The sequence below is a fragment of the Fundulus heteroclitus genome, chromosome 4 (assembly GCF_011125445.2).
Source record: "Fundulus heteroclitus isolate FHET01 chromosome 4, MU-UCD_Fhet_4.1, whole genome shotgun sequence".
Classification (NCBI taxonomy): Eukaryota; Metazoa; Chordata; class Actinopteri; order Cyprinodontiformes; family Fundulidae; genus Fundulus; species Fundulus heteroclitus.
Window position 1 is genome coordinate 1,663,771 of NC_046364.1, and position 25,270 is coordinate 1,689,040.

General features: G+C 41.9%; 1 protein-coding gene and 1 pseudogene across 1 annotated transcript; both read left to right on the top strand.

The window, feature by feature from the left end:
- Positions 1 to 229: 229 nt before the first annotated feature.
- On the top strand, positions 230 to 2,520 carry LOC118562822. Its single transcript, XM_036135690.1, has 6 exons — positions 230 to 399; positions 1,099 to 1,304; positions 1,453 to 1,590; positions 1,759 to 1,897; positions 1,991 to 2,406; positions 2,490 to 2,520. Exons 1-6 carry the CDS (start codon positions 274 to 276, stop codon positions 2,518 to 2,520), a joined length of 1,056 nt encoding a protein of 351 aa, XP_035991583.1. The 5' UTR covers positions 230 to 273.
- LOC118562862 lies at positions 2,379 to 8,692 on the top strand (annotated as a pseudogene).
- The last annotated feature ends 16,578 nt before the right edge of the window (positions 8,693 to 25,270 follow it).

Genomic DNA, 25,270 nt, shown 5'->3' on the forward strand with positions numbered 1-25,270 from the left:
GACTGATGACAAAAAAAGTGCGGTCACCTCTCTCAAATGGAGTGAGCGAGTGAGGAGTGTGCAGATGAGGAAGGTATGACAGTGGCAGGACTGGTTTAAAAAAAGCAAACAGAGCCTAATCCATTGTTTACGGTAAATCTAACTCATACTTCTGAAGCCTTGTGTGCATACTTCCATCCTCAGTGTCCCTCCTTTCCCCCGACAGGTGTCGGTATTTAAGATGCTGTAAACATCATTCCTAGAAAGAGAGAGAGTTGAGCTTGCAGCATCACGATGGCCTCCTCAATGCTGCTCCTTCTTCAGCTTCTCCTGCTGACCTCCGTGGTCTCAGCTTCTCATCACTGGGGAGGAACCTTGAACGTTGCCTACAAAGGAAGAAACCCTGATGGATCGTTTAAGGTGAGAACAATAACTTTTTAAGCATAATTTTAGCAGTTTATTATTTATCGAGGTTACTGTTTCGTCTGTTGTGCCATAATAGGAGAAATTCTAACCAGCTTTCTTTACATTTAAACTATCCCTTCATCTTGCTAAGGTTTGACATAATGTTCCTTTTTAAAAAAAAAGGTTTTTTGAACACAGCTAAATTGCAGCTCTGCTGGATAACATTATTTGGGCTGCCCTGCCAAGTGGAGATGGAAACAAGCTGATAAAATGGCAAAAATAAATTTCTGCATATTTAAATGTCCATGTTTCCTTTGATGTCATACTTTAATCCTAAATGTCATATTTTGAGTTGCTGTAAGCTATTTAAGTAGCTAATTGACCGATTAATAAAAAAAAAAAATTGAAATTTAAAATCTAAAATTATTCTTTTTTTAAGGGATTCTGAATAAAGTTTTTGTGGAATCTTGGGTGAATTTGGAGGCATAATATGTTTTGCTGTTTAAAAAAATGCCTATTATAAAAAGTGTCAATCACTTCCTCAGAAATATAAATCAACTTATTTAGTTGAGGAACTGAACCACCTTCAGCCAGTCAATCAATCAATCAATCACTCAATCAATTATTTTTACATCCTTTTCCACAACAATGGTGGAAAAAACAGTGCTAGAAAATATTTTTCCAGTTTTCTTTTGTTTATTATTTACCACACAGATGTCCCTCCGAGCCAGAGATACTTATGATGCCTGCTATTACTACCACTACTGGTACTGTTACAACGGCAACTGTGGCTATGCAACCACTAGAGCCATAAATCAAATCAACACAAGCACCAACACACCATCCTACAAAAGCCAATGGTGTGAAACAGAAACTGTTGAGACATGGAGATTGCCCAGTGACAAGCCCTTTAACATCAGGTGAGCAGATATAACAATCATATGTTCAAAGTTGAATGAGTGGAGATAAGTTTGAATATTCTCCTCCCAGTTAATAATAACATAATAACTGTTTTCAGTCCAACCTTTACATGAATATTTATGTTGTCTTTTACTTATAAAATATAAGGGCTGCTAGCTGCTGTTGGATCTCCACGCGTAACTCAGTAAGTAACTGGAGGTTTGATTCCCTCGTGGATTTTGGAACAAGATCAGACACGAGAGAACCAAATAAATCACCTGATATTGCCATTGTTCCCTTCTTAAGGTAACCATCCTTTGATTTATATAACATTGTCATATTTTAAACCATCTAATGTGAAGAATAAATACTTTTTAAATCATTCTCAATTTCTTCTTCATTGGTTTGATGATTTGCCTGACGTCTCTTTGTTGAAGTTATCTTATTTACAAAAAGTACTTGTATCTAATGAAGAGTTCCTCAGAACTGCCCGAGAACATACAGACTGGCTGCCTTTGATCCTGATGGTGACAAGGTGCGCTGCAGGTATGGAAATTTACACGACTACGAGTGTGACAACTGTAATCTCCCTCCAGGCTTCCAGCTTGACCAGGTCAGTTAAAAAAATTTGGATTAAATTATTAGTTGCATAAAAATCACGATACCTAGCATTTTTTAATTTGTATGTTTCTATTTTTTTTTTCAGGATTCTTGCACATTGCGCTACCAGCAAACCTATCAGGACTACAGCGTCTTTGGTTTTGAGATGGTGGTAGAAGACTATGCACGCAGCACTATTGATCTGTCCTATTCTGATGGATCAAGAGTTCGCAAGCATCCACTTCCTTCAAGGAGGAAGAGATCTGTTACGACTACACCAGGGGGGTGGTGGACAACAACAGCTGCACCTATTACAACTACTGCTGCTGCTACAACCAACCCGTGGTGGTGGTGGTCAACAGCAGCTGCTCCTACAACTACTACTGCTACAACCAACCCATGGTGGTGGTGGACAACAGCAGCTGCTCCTACTACTACCACTACTACTGCTACAACCAACCCATGGTGGTGGTGGTCAACAGCAGCTGCTCCTACAACTACTACTGCTACAACCAACCCATGGTGGTGGTGGTCAACAGCAGCTGCACCTACTACTACCACTACTACTGCTACAACCAACCCATGGTGGTGGTGGACAACAACAGCTGCACCTACAACCACAACTGTTTCCAGTAGCACACCAAATGTGACTGGTACCCCCCTTAGTAAGCAACCTCTGCAGTTCTCTTTTCTAGGTAAGAACATTTTAACTGGTTCTAATAATTTGGGGTGGTGGGAGAAGTGGGCGATGGGTGGAGCATGGACCATCCATCCATAAATCAATAATTTTTTCATCCAATCTCTGTTGATAAATTATTTAAAATTATCCCCATGTTTAACATTTATCGGCATTATGTAGCAATCCATTGCACAACACTTAGTCTTTCATGTCAGTAGGTTGAAGCACACATGATGAGAGATCTTTGACCACTGTGCAGAATCTCTCCAGATGGTCCAGACTCCTGTTCAAAGAGTTAATTATAAAGGCATAAAAGGCGAACAGGTTCAAGGGCTAGGTCACATGACGACCATTCTAGGTAACAACAAAACAAAACAGATATGACACTTGACACATACATCAGACATATTATTGGTTGTCTGATGTAGGATTTAATCGGGAGGGGTGAATGTGACTTTATCTATAGAAGTAACTCCATCATCTCAATTTGCTGGTCCAACCTGGCAAATTCCAAAAATTTTGCGACACTGCAGTGTTACCTGGAAATCTTGCATTCATTAAAAACAAATATGGCACAAATATGCATAAATTACAACACAGGAGACAGCAAGAAAGAATTATACAGTATTTATGGATCTTTAAAGTTTGTTTATCTTGTTATTCTCTAGTGGACCCGCCCATACCTTCATGTCAGGAGGGACTCTACCTGCCTATACTTGTGGCTCCAACACCTGCACATGGAGAACGGCTCGTAGCTGAGGTCAACAAAGAGATGGAGATCAGAGTCAAAGCACAGGCAGCTTATTCAACGTAAGTTAGCAAAGCTTCCCGATGGCTGCTGGCAACAAGAAAACAACATTGACCACATGATAACCTCTGCTTTGTTTTTCATCCAGAATCAACAGCATCATCTTCAGCGGACCATCAAACGTCAGCAAACACAGGGACGTTAACAACGACTTTGTCCTCAGGTGGACACCTGTTGAAGATGAGCTGGGAGATCATTTTGCAATCTGCTTTGTTGTGGAATCAGTGGACTGGTGAGAATAGGATTAATATATTAATATGAAATTAAATTCATCATACTGGGAATATTAAACCGTAATGGATGTTTTTCTTGTGTTTTGCACTTCAGCTATAAAAAGCTATGCAATACCTTTGTAAGCGGCACAATACATGAAAACATAAAAAGCATAAGTCAAGTTTAGGAACATGAGTTTTTTTTTCCATTATTAAGTTAATCAGCTCATTAGTTTATATGAAATATCCATTTAACTTTTTCAGGTCACGTATCTATCAGTCTGAGATGAGGTGTGTTCTGGTGGAAGTCCGAAAGGAGCAGAGTGAGTTTAAACTAAAAGCTCTTTGGGGGGAAAAACTGCAGTTTTACCAAGTAAAAAGCAGCTCTTGCTGTAAATATTAGTGGAGATCATTTAACAGAACAACTTATTCACCTTTTATGGGATGAATTTGATCAATTTTGGACATATTCTCCTAGAGATGCATTACTCTGCTCAATTTTGATGTGTCATTTTTCCTGAGTACCTCCATCAAAGCAGCCAGACGTTCTTGTCATTACCTGAACATTTTTGATCCATCATTCATTTAAAGAGCTGTAAAGGTTTATTTGGATGTTTTTTCCTTTTCTTTTCTCATTTCCAACTTTGTACCTAACTGATTCTTTTTGTTCCAGTTGAAGCTACCGTGACCTGCACTGAAACCACAATGAAGGTGGAGGTTGAGAAAGATTCCTTCTTTGGACTCCAGGAGGAACATCTTCGACTCAGTGACCCCAGCAACACCATCTGCAGCCTTGACAAGCTCTCCAACAACACTCACATAGTCGCCATCATCCCCCTCAATGGCTGCGGTACTGAGATCGAGGTGAGAACGGGTCGTTTGACACGTCTCACAGGGTTCATCTCTCTGGTATCTATTTAATTTATGTCTTTTTACTCTTTAGGAAGACGATGATTACCTCATTTTCAAGAATGAGATCACCACAGTGGATGATGACCCGAATGAGCTGATCACCAGGAAGCACCTGGTGGAGGCCCGGTTCTACTGCCAGTACCCCAAACGGGGCAATGTGACCCTGAGCTTCTCAGCACACAGAAAGAACGTCACAGTATGGGAGAAAGGCTTCGGCAAGTTCACCTACGAGTTCGAGTTCTACCAGGATGACCAGTTTGGACCCATTTATAACCCAAACTCATACCCACTGGAGTTTGATGTCGGAAACAGGATTTACATGCAGATGGATGCCAGCTCCTCTATTCAACAACACAGAGATGTTTGTGGAGTCCTGCAGAGCTGCACCGTATGACAACCCCAACTACCACCCAACCTACTCCATCATTGAGAACGGGTAAGGCTCAGATGTAGAGGAACCCGAGGCTTCCAGGCGCTTAAAGTTCCTGATATCAATGACTCATAAAATGCATTTTTAGAATTGGTAAAGTAGTACAATAATGTTTTATAGTAGACAAATAATGAAACCAGTTTCTTTGATCCACTGATGATTAGCTTGTCAGCCTGATGGTCCATCAAGCTGAGAAGCTTTAAATCTGATGCAGCTAATGGAAGTTTTTGGTTTCAATCAGGTGCAATGTTGACCCGACTCTACAGATTTACTCCACCTCCAACGACAGACAGTTCAGGTTCAGCATGGAGGCCTTCAAGTTCATAGGGTTGCATGATCAGGTGAGGAACAAACTGCCAATAAATAGTTTTAATAGAATTGGTGTTTTTCTCACTGAATTAAAAAATATATTTCTGTTTGGGCATCTATTTCTGTTTCATTTTTCAAAAATATTTTTTACTGAAAGCACTCTCAGTATTCTCTAGCAAACCCTAAACAGCCAGGTTTGTTGGCAAAAATCGGCGGGCACTGCCCCTCACCTTGCAACCCCAGCTGAGCCCAACCCCTCACCTAGTCAATAATGCTCTGTACATGGAACACCTACATACAGCAGGATTTCCCAAAAAAAGTTAGACTGAAGGAAAGTTCTGTCCCTAATGTTGCTTAGAGCCCCAATAGAGAAGCTCCTGTCTCCTTTAGACTTTTGCTTTGAGCTGGGAACCACTGGGAGCAACTGGTCAGCAGACCCAAGACACCGATATGGGGGTATAGTGGTGGAGACGCTCTACCAAGTAATGTGGGGCCAAGTTATGCAAGACCTTGAAAACTAAAAGAAGGACTTTAAAATACACTAGGATTGACTGAGGAGAAGCCAGGACCGGAGTAATACGCTCCCTTTGGTTCCTGTTGAAAGATCAGGGCAATGCCCTAACCGGCGCAAAACCAGTCCATACCTGCGATCCTAGCCCCGACAGCTCCTAAATTTATCCATCCAGCACAAAACAATTCAACCAAGCCAGCCAGGGAGTTTGTCCTGCAATTTGCAGGTTCCCAGTTTGATCCTCCGCTCTGTCTTTGGGCAAGAGACTTCACCTGAATTTGCCTGCTGGCAGTGATCAGAGGATCCAGTGGTGCTGATGTATGGCAGCCTCATCTCTGTGGCTACTAACATAGCTCACCTCTTTCAGGGTGTGAATGGGTGAATGGGTGATTGTAATGTAAAGCGCTTTGAGATCATCAAATTAGTTAAAGCGGTTTATAGCAATATTTGACCCATTTACCATGAATCAGTGCCAAGATATCCCCCACAAGGCACACCACTGCTATGAAAGCTGCATCAAGCCTACCCCCACTGAGGAGAAGGCACTCCCCCAGATGCCGCTTTGCACTGCCCAACCCACCCCTCCATGCCAGAACCCTATACTCTATTCCTGGTTGGCGACACAAGCACCAGGAGCCAAAACACAAGGATCCAAGTTACCCTGGGGAGAGCAGAAGTGCCAACCCAGATTGACCCCTGAGACCTAACAGCCTACACCAGCCCAGACCCCAGCTAGATAGCCTGATCCCCCTCAGGCTATCTAAACAGAAATTTAACCATTCAAAAACTGCTTTCTGCATCTTTGCTGGTAGGGCAGCTGTAATGCGGACAGAGAACCCGATAACTCAACCGGACATGCATTTATTGTAACCAAAAATAAATGAATTGCTGGAAAGAGTCTAAGATGATCAGATGATTAAGCAGAGCTGTTGGACGACTGTCTGCAGTGGGGACGATAATCAGAAGGCTGAACAGGCTGGAGGTAGAGAGCTGGTCCAGGATGTGGGCAGAGGTCATGCAGATAGGGTAAACAGAACCAACCAAACAGTCTAGTGGGTGAGACAGAAATCAAAACAGAAACGGTCCAGGGTCGCTACCAGAAACAGAAGCTGATGAGGTAACCATTGAGGGCAGGGGGACCACAGAATCCACTAGAGAAACACCAGACAGAGCAGGTGCCCACAGCGCTGGACAGCAGCTCAAACATGTCCATCCATCCTGCCATTTTCCAACACGCCTATCCCTCATTGGGTCATGAGGGGTGCCGGTGCCTATCTCCAGCTGCCAATGGGCCAGAGGCGGAGTACACCCTGGATAAGTCGGCAGTCTATCGCAGAGCTCAAACATGTCAAGGAGACCATCTCTCACTGATTGGCTTTGAGAAGCAGATATAAATAGGCGGAGACACAGGTGCAATGAGTTGCAGGTAAACAGAGTGAGTGCAGGTGAATCTGCTCCACTAATTAGCTAAGTGGAGCAGAGCAGTTGGTAGAACACAGCCAGCCATCACAAAAAACAATAGAAAACATGCTGGAAGCATGACATCAGAAGGCTCCACTTCTTCTGCTTCTGGGTCTGGGTCTGTCAGGGTCAAAGAGGATGTACCAATGTGAATCTGTTTGCAGTCATTTTAATGTGGATAAAGTGTAAAATCAGTGTAAACACTGAGTTGGGGGGCAGCTACAGCTTATTTGCATAAAGGTGACAGAGCCCTACAAACAGCTCATTCTTAATGGAGCTCAGAATAGGGGGAAAATGAGGAGGTGTAGTGACCATGGTTTGTATAGCCCATAAACCAATTCTAACTGGTTTAAAAGGAAGCATAACAGCTTGCATATAATGTCTAATGGTAATTACACTTGAATTTATATAGCGCTTTATAGTTATACCAACCACTCAAAGTACTTTACACTATAACCACGTTCACCCAATCACACGCCTAAATGTGCACACATTCTTACCCAATGTGGTTCTTGATATGCAAATTGGGGTCAAGTGCCTTGCCCAGGGGTTGAGCAACATGTAGCAGGTGGTAGTTGGAATCACACCAACAACATTCAAATTAATGACTCCTTGCTCCTTGAATTCAGGTGTACATCAGCTGCACAGTCATGATGTGTGAAGCAGGGAACCCCAACACCAGGTGCTCACAGGGATGCATGAACTCCACATGGTCCAACGGCCATAACCGCAGAAAGAGAGAGGCTATGGTCCAGAGCGGAAAGCACTTCGTTTCCCAGGGTCCTCTGCGTCTGAAGCGTGAAGCAGACCTCAGAGGAGGCTCAGGTAAGGAAACTGTGTGGAGATGTTTAGGAGCAGCAGATAAACTGTGAGCAGGACTCAATCATCACTGTGTTCCTCTGGTCTGCAGCGTTCAACCTGAACCTGAACCTGGTCTTTGTTGCTGGATGTCTTCTTGTTGCCGTTGGGATGGTCTGCGGCGTCCTCATCTACAAAACCAAAGCCTCCAGGGTCAAATATGAACCTCTGCCCTCCTACGAAAACTAAAACTGCCGCATCTGCCAGGCTGTTTGGATTATTAGAATGTGGGATTCTGGGTGTTTCTGAACCAATTAAGTCTTTTTAAACTTTAACAAAGATGCAAACAGCTGCATTCATTTAATTACAGTTTTTATAAATACTAAAACTGAAGAAGATCTAAACTAAAATATTTGGTTTTCTATTAACCAAAACTGGAAGAAAGATCATTACCTGGCACTGCAGCTGCTGAGTAAATGTTTTGTCATGGAGATAAAAATGTTTCTCCTGTTCTATATTACATTATGATATGAAAATGGTAGCACAGATTAAATTTGTTTCTCTTTAATAATAATCAGTTTGGTTACTTATTAAAAGATTTTTTCATACCTTTTTACTGTCTATGTTTATACCGGTGGGTGTGCTGTTTCTAAATGACTTAATAAAAATCTCCAGTAATGATTAATGCTCTCTAGTTAATGCTGATGTAACCCTTTAAAATTGGTTTTAAGACCAATAACACACATTAAATAGTATTAGGTGCATCAACACACATCAAATATGTTGGTTTACATGAATAAAACATAGGACAATAAAAACAGAATACAAGCAAGAAAAAGAAAAACAGATGGAATAAATTGTAGGAAAAATAAAACAGGAAAATGGAAACTAAGAGGAAATATTAATGATTTTAACTGTCTTAGCCTTTCAATCTGTAATCAGCAAAGCAGTGACGGATTTTGTGAAATGGTCCAACACACCAACACATTTCTAGTATCCTGACATTCTACCTTGATAAACAAGTAGGCTATACTACTAGGAGTTTGAGGGGATATGTTGCTCAGATGTTTCCCAATGTGGCCAATGTTTGGGGAAGGGCCTTCCTCATCAGACAATAGAGCATTTGTTTGCAATTATCTTCGACAGTCTTTGTCACACTTTGGGTTTTGGTTTAGTTTTATTTTGATCTTCTCCGTATTTAACCGGTTCATCAGCCAGCATTTAGTCTGCTCAGTTCACCTGCCAGTAATCAGCCAGCTCTACCCTATCAGTTTTGTTTGTCACTCCCCTGTCACCAGTCACCAATCTGTTTGGTTATTTTTCAGTCACCACCCTTCCTTTGACTATTTCTACCTGTTGCTAGTAATTAGTTTTCTACTCAATTCACCTGTTCACTCCCCTATTTATACCTGCCTCTGTCCACTGCTCAGTGCCAGATTGTGTCGTGCCGATTGGTGAGTCTAGTCCAGCATTCTCTGTTCTCTGTTTGCCTGTTGATCTGACCCTATTTGCCTCCGGGTATCTGAGCCTAACCCCTGATTTACCTGGTTTCCTGCTTATTCTGATCTGACTGCCTGCTTTTGTTGCCTGACCCTGTTCTGTCCTGTTGGTATTAATAAGGGCTTGCTTCTGCTTATCTCTGAAGGCCCGTCTTGCCCCGGTTTAAGATTTGGCAGTAAAGGAGAAACAATGATCAGAGGCAAACATTTAAAATATGCATTTTTAATTCATTTGGAATTCCAAAGGAAACAGAAACTTATGTTACTATTTCGCCATATTACCTCATGGTCCTGCAAACGATTCTGTCTGCTTTACACTACTCTGAAGACATCTTTTAAAAGACTGACTGCCCATTTGGGCAAAGCTTGATTCAGTACAAAAACCTGTCCTATCAGGGGTCAAGCCAAATGACCCCCACAGCCATAAACCCGCTCTCAACACATCCTGCAAGCTGTGTGTTTACTTTGCCTCAAAGGGAGACGCAGTTTTAGAGGCCAGTAGTTCCAAAATCAAGGTGGAATCCACATCCTATAGAGCTCTTCAATGGTACTGTTGCAATACTAACCTATACACTGGATAGTTCCTGTTAAACTTCCTGTACAGCATACCATTACTGAGCAAAGGTTTGTTATATTCTTTTAACAAAACTGTTGGAGATTTATTTGTTTGAGACTGGGCTTCAAGCTCTCTTCCAAAAGGGTTATGACATGAGAGATTGATGAGTCAGCTTTTTGTGTTGTGCACCAGTCACCATCAGCCAATATCTTCATTATAAGTCTGAGGTACCAGTGTAGGGTCAATAGCAAGGGATTTAACAATGGCAAAGGGCTCTGAGCCATTACACTTGGCTGGGAGTAACACAGAATGACGCTGAAACAGGGAAGAAAAGGTTTCATGATCTACTTCATCATTCATGTCAGTGAGATGTTGAGACCTGGTTTCTCAAATAACGGCTGTTTCCCCCATTCGAGCTAGCTACTTAAAAAGCCTGTGGCACATATCCATTCACTAAAGATAGATTAATCATGTCTAAAATAGGGTCACTGATCAAAGGGAATATCTCCTTAAACAACTTAATTGGAATTGGGCCTAACATACAGGTAGAAGGTTTAGATGAAGCTAAAATTTTAGATAGCTCAGAAAGCTCTACTGCTTCTAAACAGTTCAGACACTGTGCAGGTTCTAAAGATTCCTCCAATGCTGCCTCACTTACTGAGTACGAGGTTATCGTGTTTGGGAGGATGCCAATTATTTTATTTTTAATGGAATCAATTTTATTTATGAAGAAACCCATAAAATCGTTACTACTAAGAGCTAAGGGAATGAATGGATCAACAGAGCTGTGGCTCTGGGTAAGTTTGGCAACTGTACTAAAGAGAAATCTAGGATTATTTTTGTTCTCCTCAATTAATGATGAAAAATATGATGCTCTAACTCTGCGAAGGGTGTTTTTATACCGCAGTATAAAGGCGTTCTGCCTTCCTCCCCCCTCACAGTCACACCAATGCAGGTGAGAGGTCAGCTGACGAGGCTGAAACAGAGGAAAGCCTCAGGACCGGACGGCATCCCCCCCCCCAGGCTGCTTAGGACCTGTGTAGATGAGCTCTGTGAAGTCCTCAGCAACATCTACAACTCTTTTAACACCATCAGAGGTGCTGCTGGGGGAGAAGCTGGAGGAAACTGGGGTGGACAAACATCTGGCTGACTGGACCATCGACTACCTCACTGACCGCCCTCAGTACGTGTGGCTTAACGGCTGTCAGTCAGAGGTGGCCCTCTGCAGCCCCGGGGCCCCCAGGGCACCACCCTGTCTCCGTTTCTTTTCACCCTCTACACCTCAGACTTCACCTACAACACGGAGTGTCATGATTTGGATTTGGTTATGGTTTTTGTTTGTTATTTGATCAACTACTTCACTCTCCTGCCTTAAGTTCAGTTTCTATTTTAGGTTCTGTCTTAGTGTTTGATTTTGTTTTAGGTTATAAGTTTATCCGGCCTGCTCAGACCATTTCTGTCACCAGTCTAAACTCAGTTCACCTGCCAGCATTCTTTTGTCTTCCTGTCACTCCCCTTCACCAGTCACCATCCAATCGGCTTCAGTTTTACTCCCAAGCACTTCCCTGTTCCCGATTAGCTCCACCCATGTCACTAATTAGTTTCACTCCATTCACCTGATCACTCCCTTACTTATACCTGCCTCTGTCCCCTGCAATCTGCCACATCATTGTTTGTCTTTCCAATCCCTATCGGTGAGTCTTGTCCAGCAATCCCTGTTCCACGTTTATTTGCCTGTTTAACTGACCACTGCTTGAGTTTATTCTGCCCGCCTGTTTCCTGATCAGACCTATCTTTGGATTTTTGAGTTAGCCTGTCCTCTGTTTGTAGATAGTTTCATCTGTGACTGCTTTTTGTTATTTTTGGTTATTAGACACATTCTTCCCCCTTTTGGCCTGATGCCCGTTTTTGTTTTTGCATTTTTGTAAATAAATGTTCTTTCACCTAACCTCTGCTTGTCTGGTTGAATACTGGGTCCATCTGTTTCTGGTTCGTGACACGGAGAGCTGCCATCTTCAGAAGTTCTCTGATGACTCGTCCAAAGTGGGCTGTGTGTCTGAGGGGAACGAGCTGGAGTACCTGTCGGTCATCATGAACTTTGTGGACTGGTGTGAGAAGAACCATCTGTGTTTAAACACCAGTAAGACTAAAGAGTTGGTGACAAATTTCAGAAGAAGACCCCCACCTCACTCACCTGTGAACATCCAGGGGCAGGACATAGAAACTGTGGAGAGTTTTAAATACTTGGGTGTTCAGGTCAACAATAAGCTGGACTGGACTTGTAACACAGACGCTCTGTATAAGAAGGGCCAGAGCCGCCTGCACCTCCTGAGGAGGCTGAGGTCCTTTGGAGTGAGCAGGCCTCTGCTTAAGACCTTCTATGACTCTGTGGTGGCCTCAGCCCTCCTCTACGCTGTCGTCTGCTGGACTCCTGGCAGCACAGAGCGGGACAGAAAGAGGCTGAATAAGCTGGTGAGGAAGGTCACTTCTGTCCTGGGCTGCACTCTGGACTCGGTGAAGGAAGTAGCTGAGAGGAGGGTGTTGTCCAAGTTCACATCCATCATGGACAACCCCTTCCACACCCTGCACCAGACTGTAGAGGAGCTGAGCAGCTCCTTTAGTGCCAGACTTAGACATCCTGTCTGTAAAAAGGAGCGCTACCGCAGGTCATTCATCCCTACTGCTACCAGATTTTACAATGCTGCACTATAACTGTAACTATAACTGTAACTATAATTGTAATAACCAACGTGCAATAATGTGCAATTCTATTTAATACACTGTGCAATAATCTTGAAATAAGTGACTTCTGCTGCTATTGCCACCTGAATATAATATAATAAGTCACCGTGAATGTACTGTACATAAGACATCCTCTGCCTTATTTCTATTTTGTATTTTTTTATTCTTATTTTTCTTATTTTTCACACTGTATATAACTGATGCACCTTGTCCTACTTTTGGCATCTTCTTCTGATAATTGATTACTGAGCCGATGTGACAAGTGAATTTCTCCAATGTGAGATCAATAAAGCCTATCTTATCTTATCTTATCTTATCTTAATTGGGACATTTTGTCAAGATCCGTTCTAGTTGGACAAGGCTTTGGTTCTGAGCTTGATGTGGATGTACAGACTGATTCTCTTTAGGATTTTCTCAGTAAAGATTTTGACAAATCCATTGTAGGCCCTGGTGGGTGGAGGTCAGATGCCACAGACACAGGAGGATTTGTTAACCTTTTGACTGTGGCAAATAAGGCCTCAGCATTATTACTGTTTTTGTTGATGATCTTAGAGAAGAAAGATGCCCTTCCATTTTTCAGTTTTAGCTGTAAAGTTTCTCTTTATAGATGTCATAGTTAACCTGGAGTCTAGTCTTTTTCCATCTGCGTTCAGCCAAATATTCAAAAGAGTAGAATTTTCCCAGAAATACCTTTTTACACTTTAGTGAATCACTAAACAATGTTGCCACTCCTTCACATTTCTTTTTGCTGTCTGCTCTCACAAAGAAAATAGTACTATGGAGGAGTTGACCTATTAGAATAGGTGCTTCTTTCTGTTAAAATCATAACATCAAGATTATTGTCAGTAATGAAGTCATCGATTAAGAATGATTTTCCTGACAGATATCTAATGTCTTATAAAGCCAGTGTATATGACTTAGTTGTTGATAAGGTGCATCCCGGTGCGGGAGATTGCATCTGATAATTCATGACTTTTAAGTATGATTGTTTATTCCTGTTTTTTACCATTTTAGCTTTCTTATTTCTGCCACGTATCACCATAGATATATCCCCGGCAAAAGGCTCAAGCTGATGCTTTAAACTATCATGTCTGATAAGGTTGTTGCTAGAGCCCAGTGTGTATTGTAGAGAGGTCATCTGAAGGTTCTGATCACAGGCATGTTCCTTGATAAGTAGTGGATCATCAGGGGCTCTGTGGCCTTTGAAAGATGCTAGTTTAGTCACAGAGCTGGGTTATCACACTGGTTATGTGGGGAGGATGACAGCTGTAGGCCAATCTTAAAAACCTCTTTCATGTTGTTTGTAAAATCCAGGAAGGGCACATCTGGGCTTTGTGGAGACGAAGGGGAGGTGGGTGCAGTCTGGACCGGTGTCTGTGGGATGGAGGTTTTTGGTTTTCTTAAAGGGGAGTCCTCTTTTTGTCCTGTTGAGGTCTGGGGTGAATCATCCAGTAATTCTGATGTAATCTCTTTCTGTGTCATCTTTCTGGCTATCTTTATCTTGGCTTGTTCAGGCTTGTCAGGATGCAGCTTGTAGGCTGCATGCTGAGCCTCCCTTCCTCTCTGTCTTCCCTGCACAGCCTGATAGATTCCACCTGTCAGGTTGCAATTATCACTGATTCGTTTCCATCTGTTGTCACCTCTATATATACCCACCTCATTCTGTTCTCGTTGCCGGTCCGTAGTGTTCTACTCCTGCTCAGTTTCAGCCAGAAGACTTTGCTTCAACTTTGGTTTTTGTTCAATCAGCCAGAAGACTTTGCTTCAGCTTTATTTTTGTTCAGTCACTGCCAGAGACTCTTCTTCAACTCTGTTCCAGCTAGTCACAGCCAGAGACTCCGTTCCAGCCCAGCCTCAGCCAAAGACACTGTTCCAGCTAAGTAACAGCCAGAGACTCCGTTCCAACTCAGCCCGCAGTCTAGGGTTCGCTGGTTCCGGTGTTCCGCTGTGGCCCCTGTCTTCGGCTCCTGTGATCCGTCCTGACTTCAAGTTCTCAACTCCTGGTGAGCCGTCCTGGTCTCAAGTTCTCGATTCCTGTGTTCTGCCCTGGCCTCAAGTTCTCAACTCCTGTTTACGACTCATGGGTTCCATCCTGGTCTCAAGTCCTCGGCTCTGGTGTTCTGTCCTGGTCTCAAGTTTTCTGCCCTGGTCTTAAGTCATCGGCTCCAGTGTTCCCTCCTGGTCAGACTCTCCGCACTACTCCTGTCAGCCAGCTTCTGCACCCTACATCTCCGTCAGTTTAAAGACTCTGGTTCCTCTCGTCATCTATCATCCACACTGTTCAATAAACTCACTTTTATGAACTAGCTCTGTGTGTGCGTACTGTGTCCGGGTTCATCCTAAGACAAATCATGACAGGGCTGTAGTGGGTTAATTTGTTTCGGCACTGGCTGAGCTTTGTTTTGGGACAAAGCTGATGGGGCGACGGTGGCACAGAGTTGAGGGAGTTCGTCTTGCAATTGCCGGGTTGCCGCTTCGATTTATCAGTTCGGTGATTTTGTGGTGCATCCATATTGTTACCGGGTAACCCATTGTTATCGTTGACGCTTTTTCATAAGCATAGTAGACTGCTGCTAGACCTTGATAACATAGTGGCCAGCCTTGGGCCACATCATCTGATTTAGTGCTGTAATAAGCAATTGCTTGCTTTCGTTTGTTAGTTTTCAATCCAGTCTGCATTAAAACCCGTCATTCCCAAAAATTTCATCATTTCGCTGACTGTCCGTGGAATTGGAACCTTCCAGTTGAGAAGGTGAAATGCCAACGGTTCCTTGTGATATTTGTCTTCCTAGGTAATCTACCTGTGGTTGACAATACTGTAGTTTTTGTTTGGAGACCTTGTGTCCCCCCTCTGCTAATCTTTGTAGAACTTTGATTGAGTCTTGATGATAGTCATCTAATGTGTTTCCACAGATTAACAAATCATCCACATACTGTTACACAGTTCCGGTTAGATCGAGTCCATCCAAATAATTTCTTAGCACCTGATTAAATATGTGTGGGCTAAGCTTAAAACCTTAAGGCAATCGGGCATAACTGAGCTTTTTACCTCTGTAGGTAAATGCGAATAAATGTTGTGACTCTTCCTCTAACGGAATGCTGAAAATTGCAGAACAGAGATCAATCACGGTGAAAAAAGGCGCTTCAGATAGTATTGAATTTAAAATAGTGTTTGGGTTTGACACATCCGATTCTGCGTCTACTATTATCTTGTGTATTTCTCTTAAGTCATGAACAAGACGGTATTTGGTTTTGTCTGCTTTCAGAACCGGAAAAATTGGAGTGTTGTGTAACCCGGGTGTAAATCTTAGTGATCAAGCCTGTGTAAAATTGAACTTCCATCCCCTCACTACTTCATAGCCAATCACTATCAAGTATCACGGTCACATGTACTTCCACAGCCTATCAGCTAGGTATATTAGCTGGAGTAAGGAAATAGGAAAGATAAGGACATGTTGGGAGAAGCAGAGCTGCAGGAGCTAACTACTTTGCCAGGATGAGATGGGGAGAAAAACCTGTTGTGAGGCATTAACTGTGGAATTGGTGAGTGTTTCTGTGTATGGCTTAGTGTTAGCTCTTTGATGTCAATATTTGTTTGTATACTCAGTAATTTAGTAGCTAAACAAATGGACGACCATTTTAGATTTATACAAACCACATGTGAACAATAGGGTGCCTTAAATGTTGTTGAGCACTTGTTTATATTAGGTTTTCTTTACATTTTATGTCAACTAATTTATATAAATATATTTATTGGATCTCAAGGATGTAATTTATATTGAACTTTATATTTATTGAATATGCATATTGACTGAAAATTTTAATTATTTATAGTGCAAAGAGTGCCATTTATTGAATTTGTGTGTGCACACTACAATGTTTGATTATATATTGAGAAAATGGTCCTGTCTTATTATTCAGGCCAGGTTTCGATGGCGAGCTGAAGATCCAGGCCTAGAGCCCAAGAAAGATTGCACTTTTGCGTGCGTGAAGACTTGTTGATCTCCTGCCAGGCTGGTAGGAGGCTCCTTGCAGCCAACGAACTATTCTGTTCTACCCTGATCTGACTTGCGTCAGTCAGGACCTGCACTGCACCAAGCACTTTAAAAAGAACTTGCTTGGGACTTTTAACCAACCTCAGCTTGGGGTGAATGAACTGAAGGGTGTGGGTTCATTAATTGTGGAATTGATTAATTTGTTTTTTTTTCTGTTTATTTTGTTTTTCTCTTTTGCGCATTTTATATGGCCATTTGAATGTTTCCCTGATGTTGTAAATATGTATATAATTTTCTACACTATAAATACAAGGCACTCGCAACTGCAACCTTCTAGTCTGTCTGCTCCTTTATGAGTTGTATCTAGTTTCTGATCCAACTAGCCATTGACCCAATTGGTCACTATCCACTTACATTGATTTAAAATGTACGATATTATCTTTACAAATATGCTACAGTTGCATTGACTTTTTACTTCCACCAGCACTGCTGCTTGCATCAATCCATCAATGGTTTTCTAAATGCCTCGTTCTGTCTCTGGTTTTAATTGGTATTGCTGACAAAAAGGAAACCTTGCATTTGGTTTTATTTGAACTGAGACCGGCTCTGCAGATTTTACTAAGCCCACATCTGTGTCATGTTTAGACCATAAGTGCTTGGAGACCCTTTTTAGCTTGTCCTGCATTAATGGTTGATCTTCAGAGGAACCATCTTCCTCAGACTGATCTTTAAGATCAACAGGCACTGTCACAACTTGTGGTTTTGCTGTCATTGTTGAACATTGTACCACTCTGAAATTAAATAATTTTGTTTGACATTTATTGCTGTGCCCTGTTTTACAATAACAATGCATTTTCTTTCAAGATTTACAGTTCCGTCTTTTGTAGAACTGTCCCATTTTTCTTCAAACTCCATGCTTTGAAATGTCATAGAACATGGTGCAGTGGTAATCTAGAAAAGGTTTTCTGGCTCCTGGAATTTGAGCTTTAATGTACCGTCCCCATTTAGTAACTACCAGATTTTTTTTATTTGATCTTGCACAATGCATCTCTTCTCAACAGGTTAATTGGTGTTTGATCGGATACAAGGCTTGGTATTTTTATCTCATCCTCATCAGTGGCCAGTCGTACAGGAGCTGTCATTTGTATTAGCTGTCTTATTCCTGAGAACCCTACTGTTGAAATAATTTATCAGACATGAGGAGATGCTTTGCATAATTTGGATTTACACACGTGTAAGCTGCTCCTGTATTGACCAGCATCGGTGTTTCTTTTTCTTCAATTCGAAATTTTAACATAGGTTCATTTTCAGCCCCGTCACTTGCGATCGGGCACTGGTTCTCCCCTGTAAGGTTCTCTGGGCCCCCCTATTAACCAAAATTTGGTGGGTTTACAGGACGTCTTGTTGGACCTGGACGGAAACTGGCCACGCGACGGCCTTCGGTAGGAGTTGTTATCTCTTGGGCAATGCTCGTCACGATGTTCAAATTCATTTCATGTCCAGCATGCTCCTATTATTCCAGGTGCACCAGGCTGGCCTCTATTAGTCCAGATGGGACCTCCTTGCTGTTGTCCACAACGCTCATAGGGTTGTGAGTTAAATGCCTGAGGATAGACGTTAACCACCGGTTGTTGCAGCTGGGTGGGGTGAGGAGCCGGAAAACTCCTTTGTGCTTGATTTGTTACATCAGGTACAGGTTCTGCTTTGCAATGTAAGTGGCTGGGTTTTCTGTGGCATCAAGAGGATCACCATTCAGTGCTTTGGGATCAATCTTGGTTGGATAATCTTTTCGCAGTGCTTCCCACAGGACTGTGCAAAATAAATTGAACCCAATTACATCTGCTCGCTGTTGGAGCAGCCATGCAAAACGTTCCTTTAAGGCGTTTTCCATAGCAGGTGTTCCTATGCACTGAGCAAAAACAGCTTTAATATCTCCGATTGCTAACATTTTTCCGACAGTTTCTTCCTCAAACACTTTTATCCACTTGCTGGCACCCTTGTGGATTTCTGGCAATCTGCCAACCAGTCCGACCAGATCTTGAGATGCCCATGGAACATAATGAGCAACATTCCCTTTAACAAGAATAGGTAGCTGGCTGTTGTCTGTATACTTGTCAGGTGGATGTATGTTGTGTCTGTATCTCAAATTAAAATCACTTCTTCTGCCAGTAGTGGCTCGTGTACCTCCACAGGGGCCTTTCACTGCTTCTTGTTCTGCTATAAGTGGATTTGCTAATAAGAGCTCACTGGCATTTTCTTGTACAAAATTTTGTCTTGTGGCATGCTCGTCGATCTCCTGTTCTAACTCCTCAATTATGATGTGATCAAGTTCTCTTCTTAAGTCTTAAGTCTTAAAATAAATCGCTCTTTTGCCTCACGGCGTAGTCCGTATAACAATCCACTTCTCCCATGGGCTTCAGAGTCAACAAGCTTCTCGGATTCCCAGATGTTTTCTTTGTAGTACTGCAATGCTTAGGTGCCAAACTCTCCGTGTTTACAGGGGAATCTGAGTTTATTGGGCCTGCATTATTCTGTTGTATTGCAAATGAAGCAGCTGAAGATCTTGACTTATGCACAGACGAATATATGTTTACTGGGGCGGCATTATCTTGTTGTGTTGCAAATACATTTTGGTTAGGCGACCCTCCGGCATTCATAACACTGACATGCAAGGCCTATGTCAAAATCTCTCTATGTTCTGTGGAACCGTTTTCGTTTCCAGCCCCTTCATTTATTGCATCTATCTCCTTCATTTATTGCATCTATGATCAGACTATCATTGTTCTTGTACTGAAGAAAGCTGAAGAAAAAAGGGAGGGAGGGAGGGGGAGGGGGAGGGGAAACTGTGTATGTGTGTAAGTTTTCCTTTGGGCAGGGGAGAAAAATGTGTGTGTGTCTGCATGTTTCTTGGCACACCTCACTGCAACTCCAAAATAGTATCTGCTTCTGGTCTGTCACTGACAGGCAAAATAGCAGGGAGGCAGACAGCCCCTACTGCCGAAGGTTTTCGCACCGGCCAAGCCACAAAGTTTAAGTCTCTGCACCCACACCTTTTCAACACAGCAGCTTCAGTAAGTATGTGCACCTTAGTCCAGCAAGGTTTCCATGCACTTTTACTTCATCAAAATAGACACTCTTTACCTTTACTTCTGATAATGTGACTTTGAAGAGAAAAACAAAGCAACAGCAAATAAAACTCAGTTTCATACATGTGTTTTAGATGACAACAGAGCTCTCATCATTTAAACTCACTCACTGATGTCTCGTGCACACACATCTCAATCACTCTTTCTCTTATTCACTCTTTTCTGAATCATTCCTCTCATGTCACTATCTCACTTTCCCAGGAACTTAGTGTTTTTTTTTTTGTTTTTTTTTTCCTAATGGTCCAGATGCCCAAAATTCCTGGATTTTTTTTTACTATGCGCACATGCAATTTAATTAGTATTTTATTGGACCCGTATCAAAAAAAGTAAAAGTAAACGTCTATACTGCACATGCTCCAGAACAAGGCCTACTGTTCCAAATTTGATCGGAGGCTCTTTCACCTCGTTTCTTAAACTAGAGTACTCAACAAAACCAGATTGCAGTTAACTCTTTAAGGCCACATATTTCAATGAATTCCCGCACGGATGATCCAAGAAAAGCCTAATTTCTCTTGTTCAAGCGCTTACATCTACAGGGCTTCGCCTTACAAGCCTCCGACCAGCCGTGACGTTTTTAAAATCAACCTCTCACGATGATTTTTTTTATTCTAAAAAGTTATAAATGTTAGCTAAGCTTCAACTAGACCACAAAGGTCAGAGATCGCTTCAATATCCGTCGCCACACTAGCGCTTAATGGGGCCAACGATTCAAGCAGCTGGGAGTAAACAAATCATTTCCTTTTTAGATTGTCACGTTTCGTCAATTGTGTTGGAATTCCATACCATTCGGCATTTTTCTATTTTAAGACAATCCTTTCCACACGTGGGAAATTATGACTGAAGACAAGCAGAAGAACCACCTGCCCCACTGGTCAAACAAACACTCTTCCCAAGTCAAACCTCACGGGTGGCAGTTTTGTCATTAACAAGCAGAGAAAGAGTGAGAGAGAATACAAAACATACTCACCCTCTGTCTCCCTCCGTGTCTCTGCGCCCCGGCACAAGTGGCCAGCTTGCGCAGCGGGCCTTACGCTGCCTCGGGAAGAGAATCTCCCTCTACTTAAAAATCACGTCGAGGTTCACCAATTATGTGGGAGATTATTTAACTATTGAACCTTAAAAGAGAAAGAAGACTCGGGGGACAAAGATTTCAGTTTCTCTGCTTGCCAGCGGAGAACTTTATTCAACAGGTCACACGTACCACGGGTGTGGGCAAAAGTTCTGATTACATACAATGGACATGCCTTTTTATTGCCCACAGATGTGTGTGCGGTTCAATAAGGATCTGTGTGTATCCACTGGTGTGTATTGCAAACTAATAGTGTCCACGTGCTTCCAGCTTTTTGGCAGACATGGTCTTTGTTTCTGGGAAATGAGTTCCATAAATGTACATTTATTATGCTTCTTTGGGAAAAACAGGAAGGGAGTATAACTATTCTTTGGAAATAACAGGAACAGGGTAGAACATCTCTTGGCACTAACAGGATGGGAGTATGACTGCTCTTTGGACAGAAGTAGAACTTCTGCAACAGTTATAGGTCAACACCTGTTGTTAATCCCACTTTTAGATCTGTTGCACAATATTAGGGTTCTTGGTCCTGTGGTTTGTTTTTTCTCTGGTAGCTTAGAGTGAAGATTGTTGACATTCCTTCGATTGTTGTCATGATCTTCCTGGGTGTCGTTTTGGAGCAGAGCAAATGTGTTTTGCAGCAGAATTCCAACATTTCCAGCAGGTATACTCCCATAATTTTTTTAGGGTTTTCAAAAGGAACAAATAATAATTAAAGTAATTCATGGTATTAGATTTCCTTACAGTCAGAGGAAGATTGTTCCAGAGTCGAGTGACCACAGGTAAAGCTCTGTCTCTTCGGGTCACTCGACGAGTTCGGGGAGCATCAAAAAGCAAGAAAGTTCTAACCTCAAACTTCTTCTGGGAACATTTTGTGTAAAAGCTGTTAGATAAGGGGCTGCCCGAGTGCTTAAAGATTAAAAAACAAAATATAAATAAGTCCTATAAAGTTCTGACAACCAATGCAGAGGGGTAAAAATAGGGATAATGTGCTCACGTTACCTATTGCTTGTTAGGAGATGTAGAAACAAGTTGTCCAACCTCTCATCAATGGAATTGCAGAAATCCAGTCTATTAAAAGCCTATATCACCCTTTCAAGGCTACTTGTAAGTACGGTTTAATTTTACTATTTAACCTCAAATGATAACAAATGATAACAGCTAGACTGGACCACTGAACTGACCTGTTTATCAAATTTAAAATCATTATCGAAAAACACTGCAAGATTTCTCACAACAGTACACTTAAAAAATTCTAAGGATTGACTGTTCTGCTGCATTCTGATGTGCCAGGTTTCCCAAGAAATAATTTAGTGAATGTAATAAGAATTGCTGACCTATGCAGTTCTTTTACATCCTGATAATAAATCACATGTTAGAACAATAGCTCATGACTAATTCTAATGGGATGGAATGTTCATAGCATAATTATCTAAGCTTACTATTTTAATTGCATAGATGAATCATCAGCTGTGCCAGGCCTGAGTGTAGATTTGTTTGTTTGTGTCTTAGTTCCTCTGATTGCATGGTGTGACCACCAGGTGTATCCTCACAGCTGGAGCTCCCCAAGTCTGTCTTTTCTTGCCTTGTCTTATTCCCTTATTTGACAGCCTTTGATTATTGTTACGCTTTTCACTAAATTTGATACAATTCTGTAACACAATGTTTAAATTACTGGAAACTAAGGCAGGAATGTGGAAATCCACCCTCATATATAAACGAACTGCATAAATGAAAACTGCAGAGGTTTCTCAAAAAATGTTTCCTTATTTTGATGCAAAGCTGTAGTATTTTTTTTAACTTTTAGACTAAATTGTTTTAACTGATTCAGCAGCATGTAAACAGTTTTAAAATTATACCTTCTGGAATGAATATGGCAATTTTATAGGTAATTTTGCTTTATTGTTACATAGATCATTTGCTTTTCTAGTGTTATGAAAATATATAATCACTTACATGATAATAGTGTATTTTAAAGTTATACATATATTAACCTTTAACACAGTAACCTGGGATGGGAGTTGGTTGCAGAATACAATGGGTACATACAGACTTTAGTAAGAGTGCCAGCCGTAGCACAGAACGACAAATTTATGAGAGCCTTGTGGAGAAGATAGTGTTTTTAAAAAACCTTTCTCTGGGCTTCAATGTTATTTCAGGAAACTCCCAAGAAACAGGCTAGGGCAATAGATTACATTTAATGGTCGAGTGTCAGGAAGCACATGTCTGAGGCAGACTGAATGTCTCCAGGGGGGTTGGTCCAGCCCCCTTTGGAGCCGTCTCTGTGTTATAAAGCTTGTTCCGAGGGTAAACGCTGAGACACATTTTACAATGTATGGAAGATACTTCGGGGTAAGATTAGGCTATTCGCGTTGTTGATAAAACTTGTAAGTTGTCTCCCATTTGGAATTCCAAATTGTAATTAAATATATGTTTTAACTGTTTTGCTTTTGATTATTGTCTCCTCTCTTCCTGCCAAATCATCGAACCGGATGAATGAGACGGGCCGTGGTAATATGAACGAGCCCTGAGTTTTAGCACATGGTGCACGTGACCCGGATTTGGCTGTAAGTAGACGGACATTTTGAATTTGGTCATGAAGGAGAACTTGTCTGCAGAACCACAGGCCGACCCGAAAAAAGCTAAGGAGATCTTTATTCTCCGTTGGCGAAATGTTAGATGTTTAGGCTAAATTAGGTGGTGCTGCGGATAAAGATACTCTCTTCTCAAAATATCAGAGGGTGAACAGGATTGAATGGGACTTATGTTTAAGTCTACGTCAAAAAACACAAAATAACATAGAAACGATAAAATAAATAAAATAAAATAAAAAAGATAAAATACAAAGAAAAATAAAAAGTCTCAAGATTTGGTCACCTCAACTCCAGACTGACGGGTTGTGGTGATTTTTAAGACTGAGATGGAGCGATTTCTCTGGAAAAAGGAGACTTCCTACAGAAGCGCAGGGATAGAGAACGGTCAAGATACGTTAACATCTTTAAAAGTTGACTAAGAACAGTTAAGAACATAAATGGTGAAACTGTTATTTAAACATTAGAGATTGAAAATACGGGATCCCAGAGGAACCATTTGGATTGTTCCTTAGCTCCAGAATGGGGTTCTGGATGCACAACAGTTAGACCGGGGGATATTAAATAAAAGGTACCGTCGATTATGGACAGGGCGTAGGAGTCCTTCTGTGTCACACAAGCTGTCTGTCTTAAAATGTTATGTTTGTCCTGTTTTGTTTAACAAGTTTGTTTTGGTTTAAATGGGATCCATTGTGTGAGTAAACAAAGAGCAGAGTCCGCGGCTCCTGTATGAGTCTGTCTGTCTGTGTATGTGCGCAGAATCGAGGTTTGTGTGTGTGCGCGCGCGTGGTTACGTATGCGTATGTATGGCTGTGAATCGCTTTCTTTGTGTAGTAGTTACGGTGGAAAAGTACTGTGTCAAGTTGAGTGCAGTTTGTAAGAAGGCGAGGATCATGGAAGGAGCATTTGATCAGGATATTCAGGACAAACAATGGGGCTCCGCTCCCTGGAAATCTTTGCGAGAACAGGTTGAGGTGCTGATTGGTTTTGTTGAAACGCATGAAAACTTGGACAAAAAGACACAATCTGAGTGGAGACAGAAAGTTGTGGAAGCTGTTACGGCAGGAGAGTAATGGCTGGAAAATGGTGAACCGCTTGGCAAGTATTTGGTTAAACAGTATGTTAAAAGTAAGAAACGTATGAAGGGATGTACGCAGAAACAACAGAAAGCTAGTTTGTTGCATTTTGGGAAACGTGACCAGGAAAAAGATAAGGCAGACAGAGAGGTTAAATCTTGGGAAAGACTGTTGGTAATTTGGCAGGGAATTAAACATTTGTTCGAAACAAAAGAAGAACCAGAACAGTTTCCAGTATCGCAGGGCAGGTCTCCACCCCCATATAACTTAAACACTCCTTCTTCCGGACTGTATCCAGACCCGCCCCTCACGTCTTAGACGTGAGAGGCGGAGAGCTAGTGGTAGAATCGGTCCCCGGTTACACACCCAGGAACAATACATTTTTAGATAACATTCAACAACCACATACGTCACTTCTCGCTCGAGCAGCTCGCGAGAACTGTTCTCTCTGTTGAAGGGGTTCCCTCCCCGCTTAGTCCCCACCCCATTTCTCAAACGACGAAAGCGGTTGTTGAGGAGCACACGTTAAGGACTCAGGAACTTGGAGAAGGATCGCCCCCTCAGGGCAGTCCTTCTGCACATTCAGAGGACA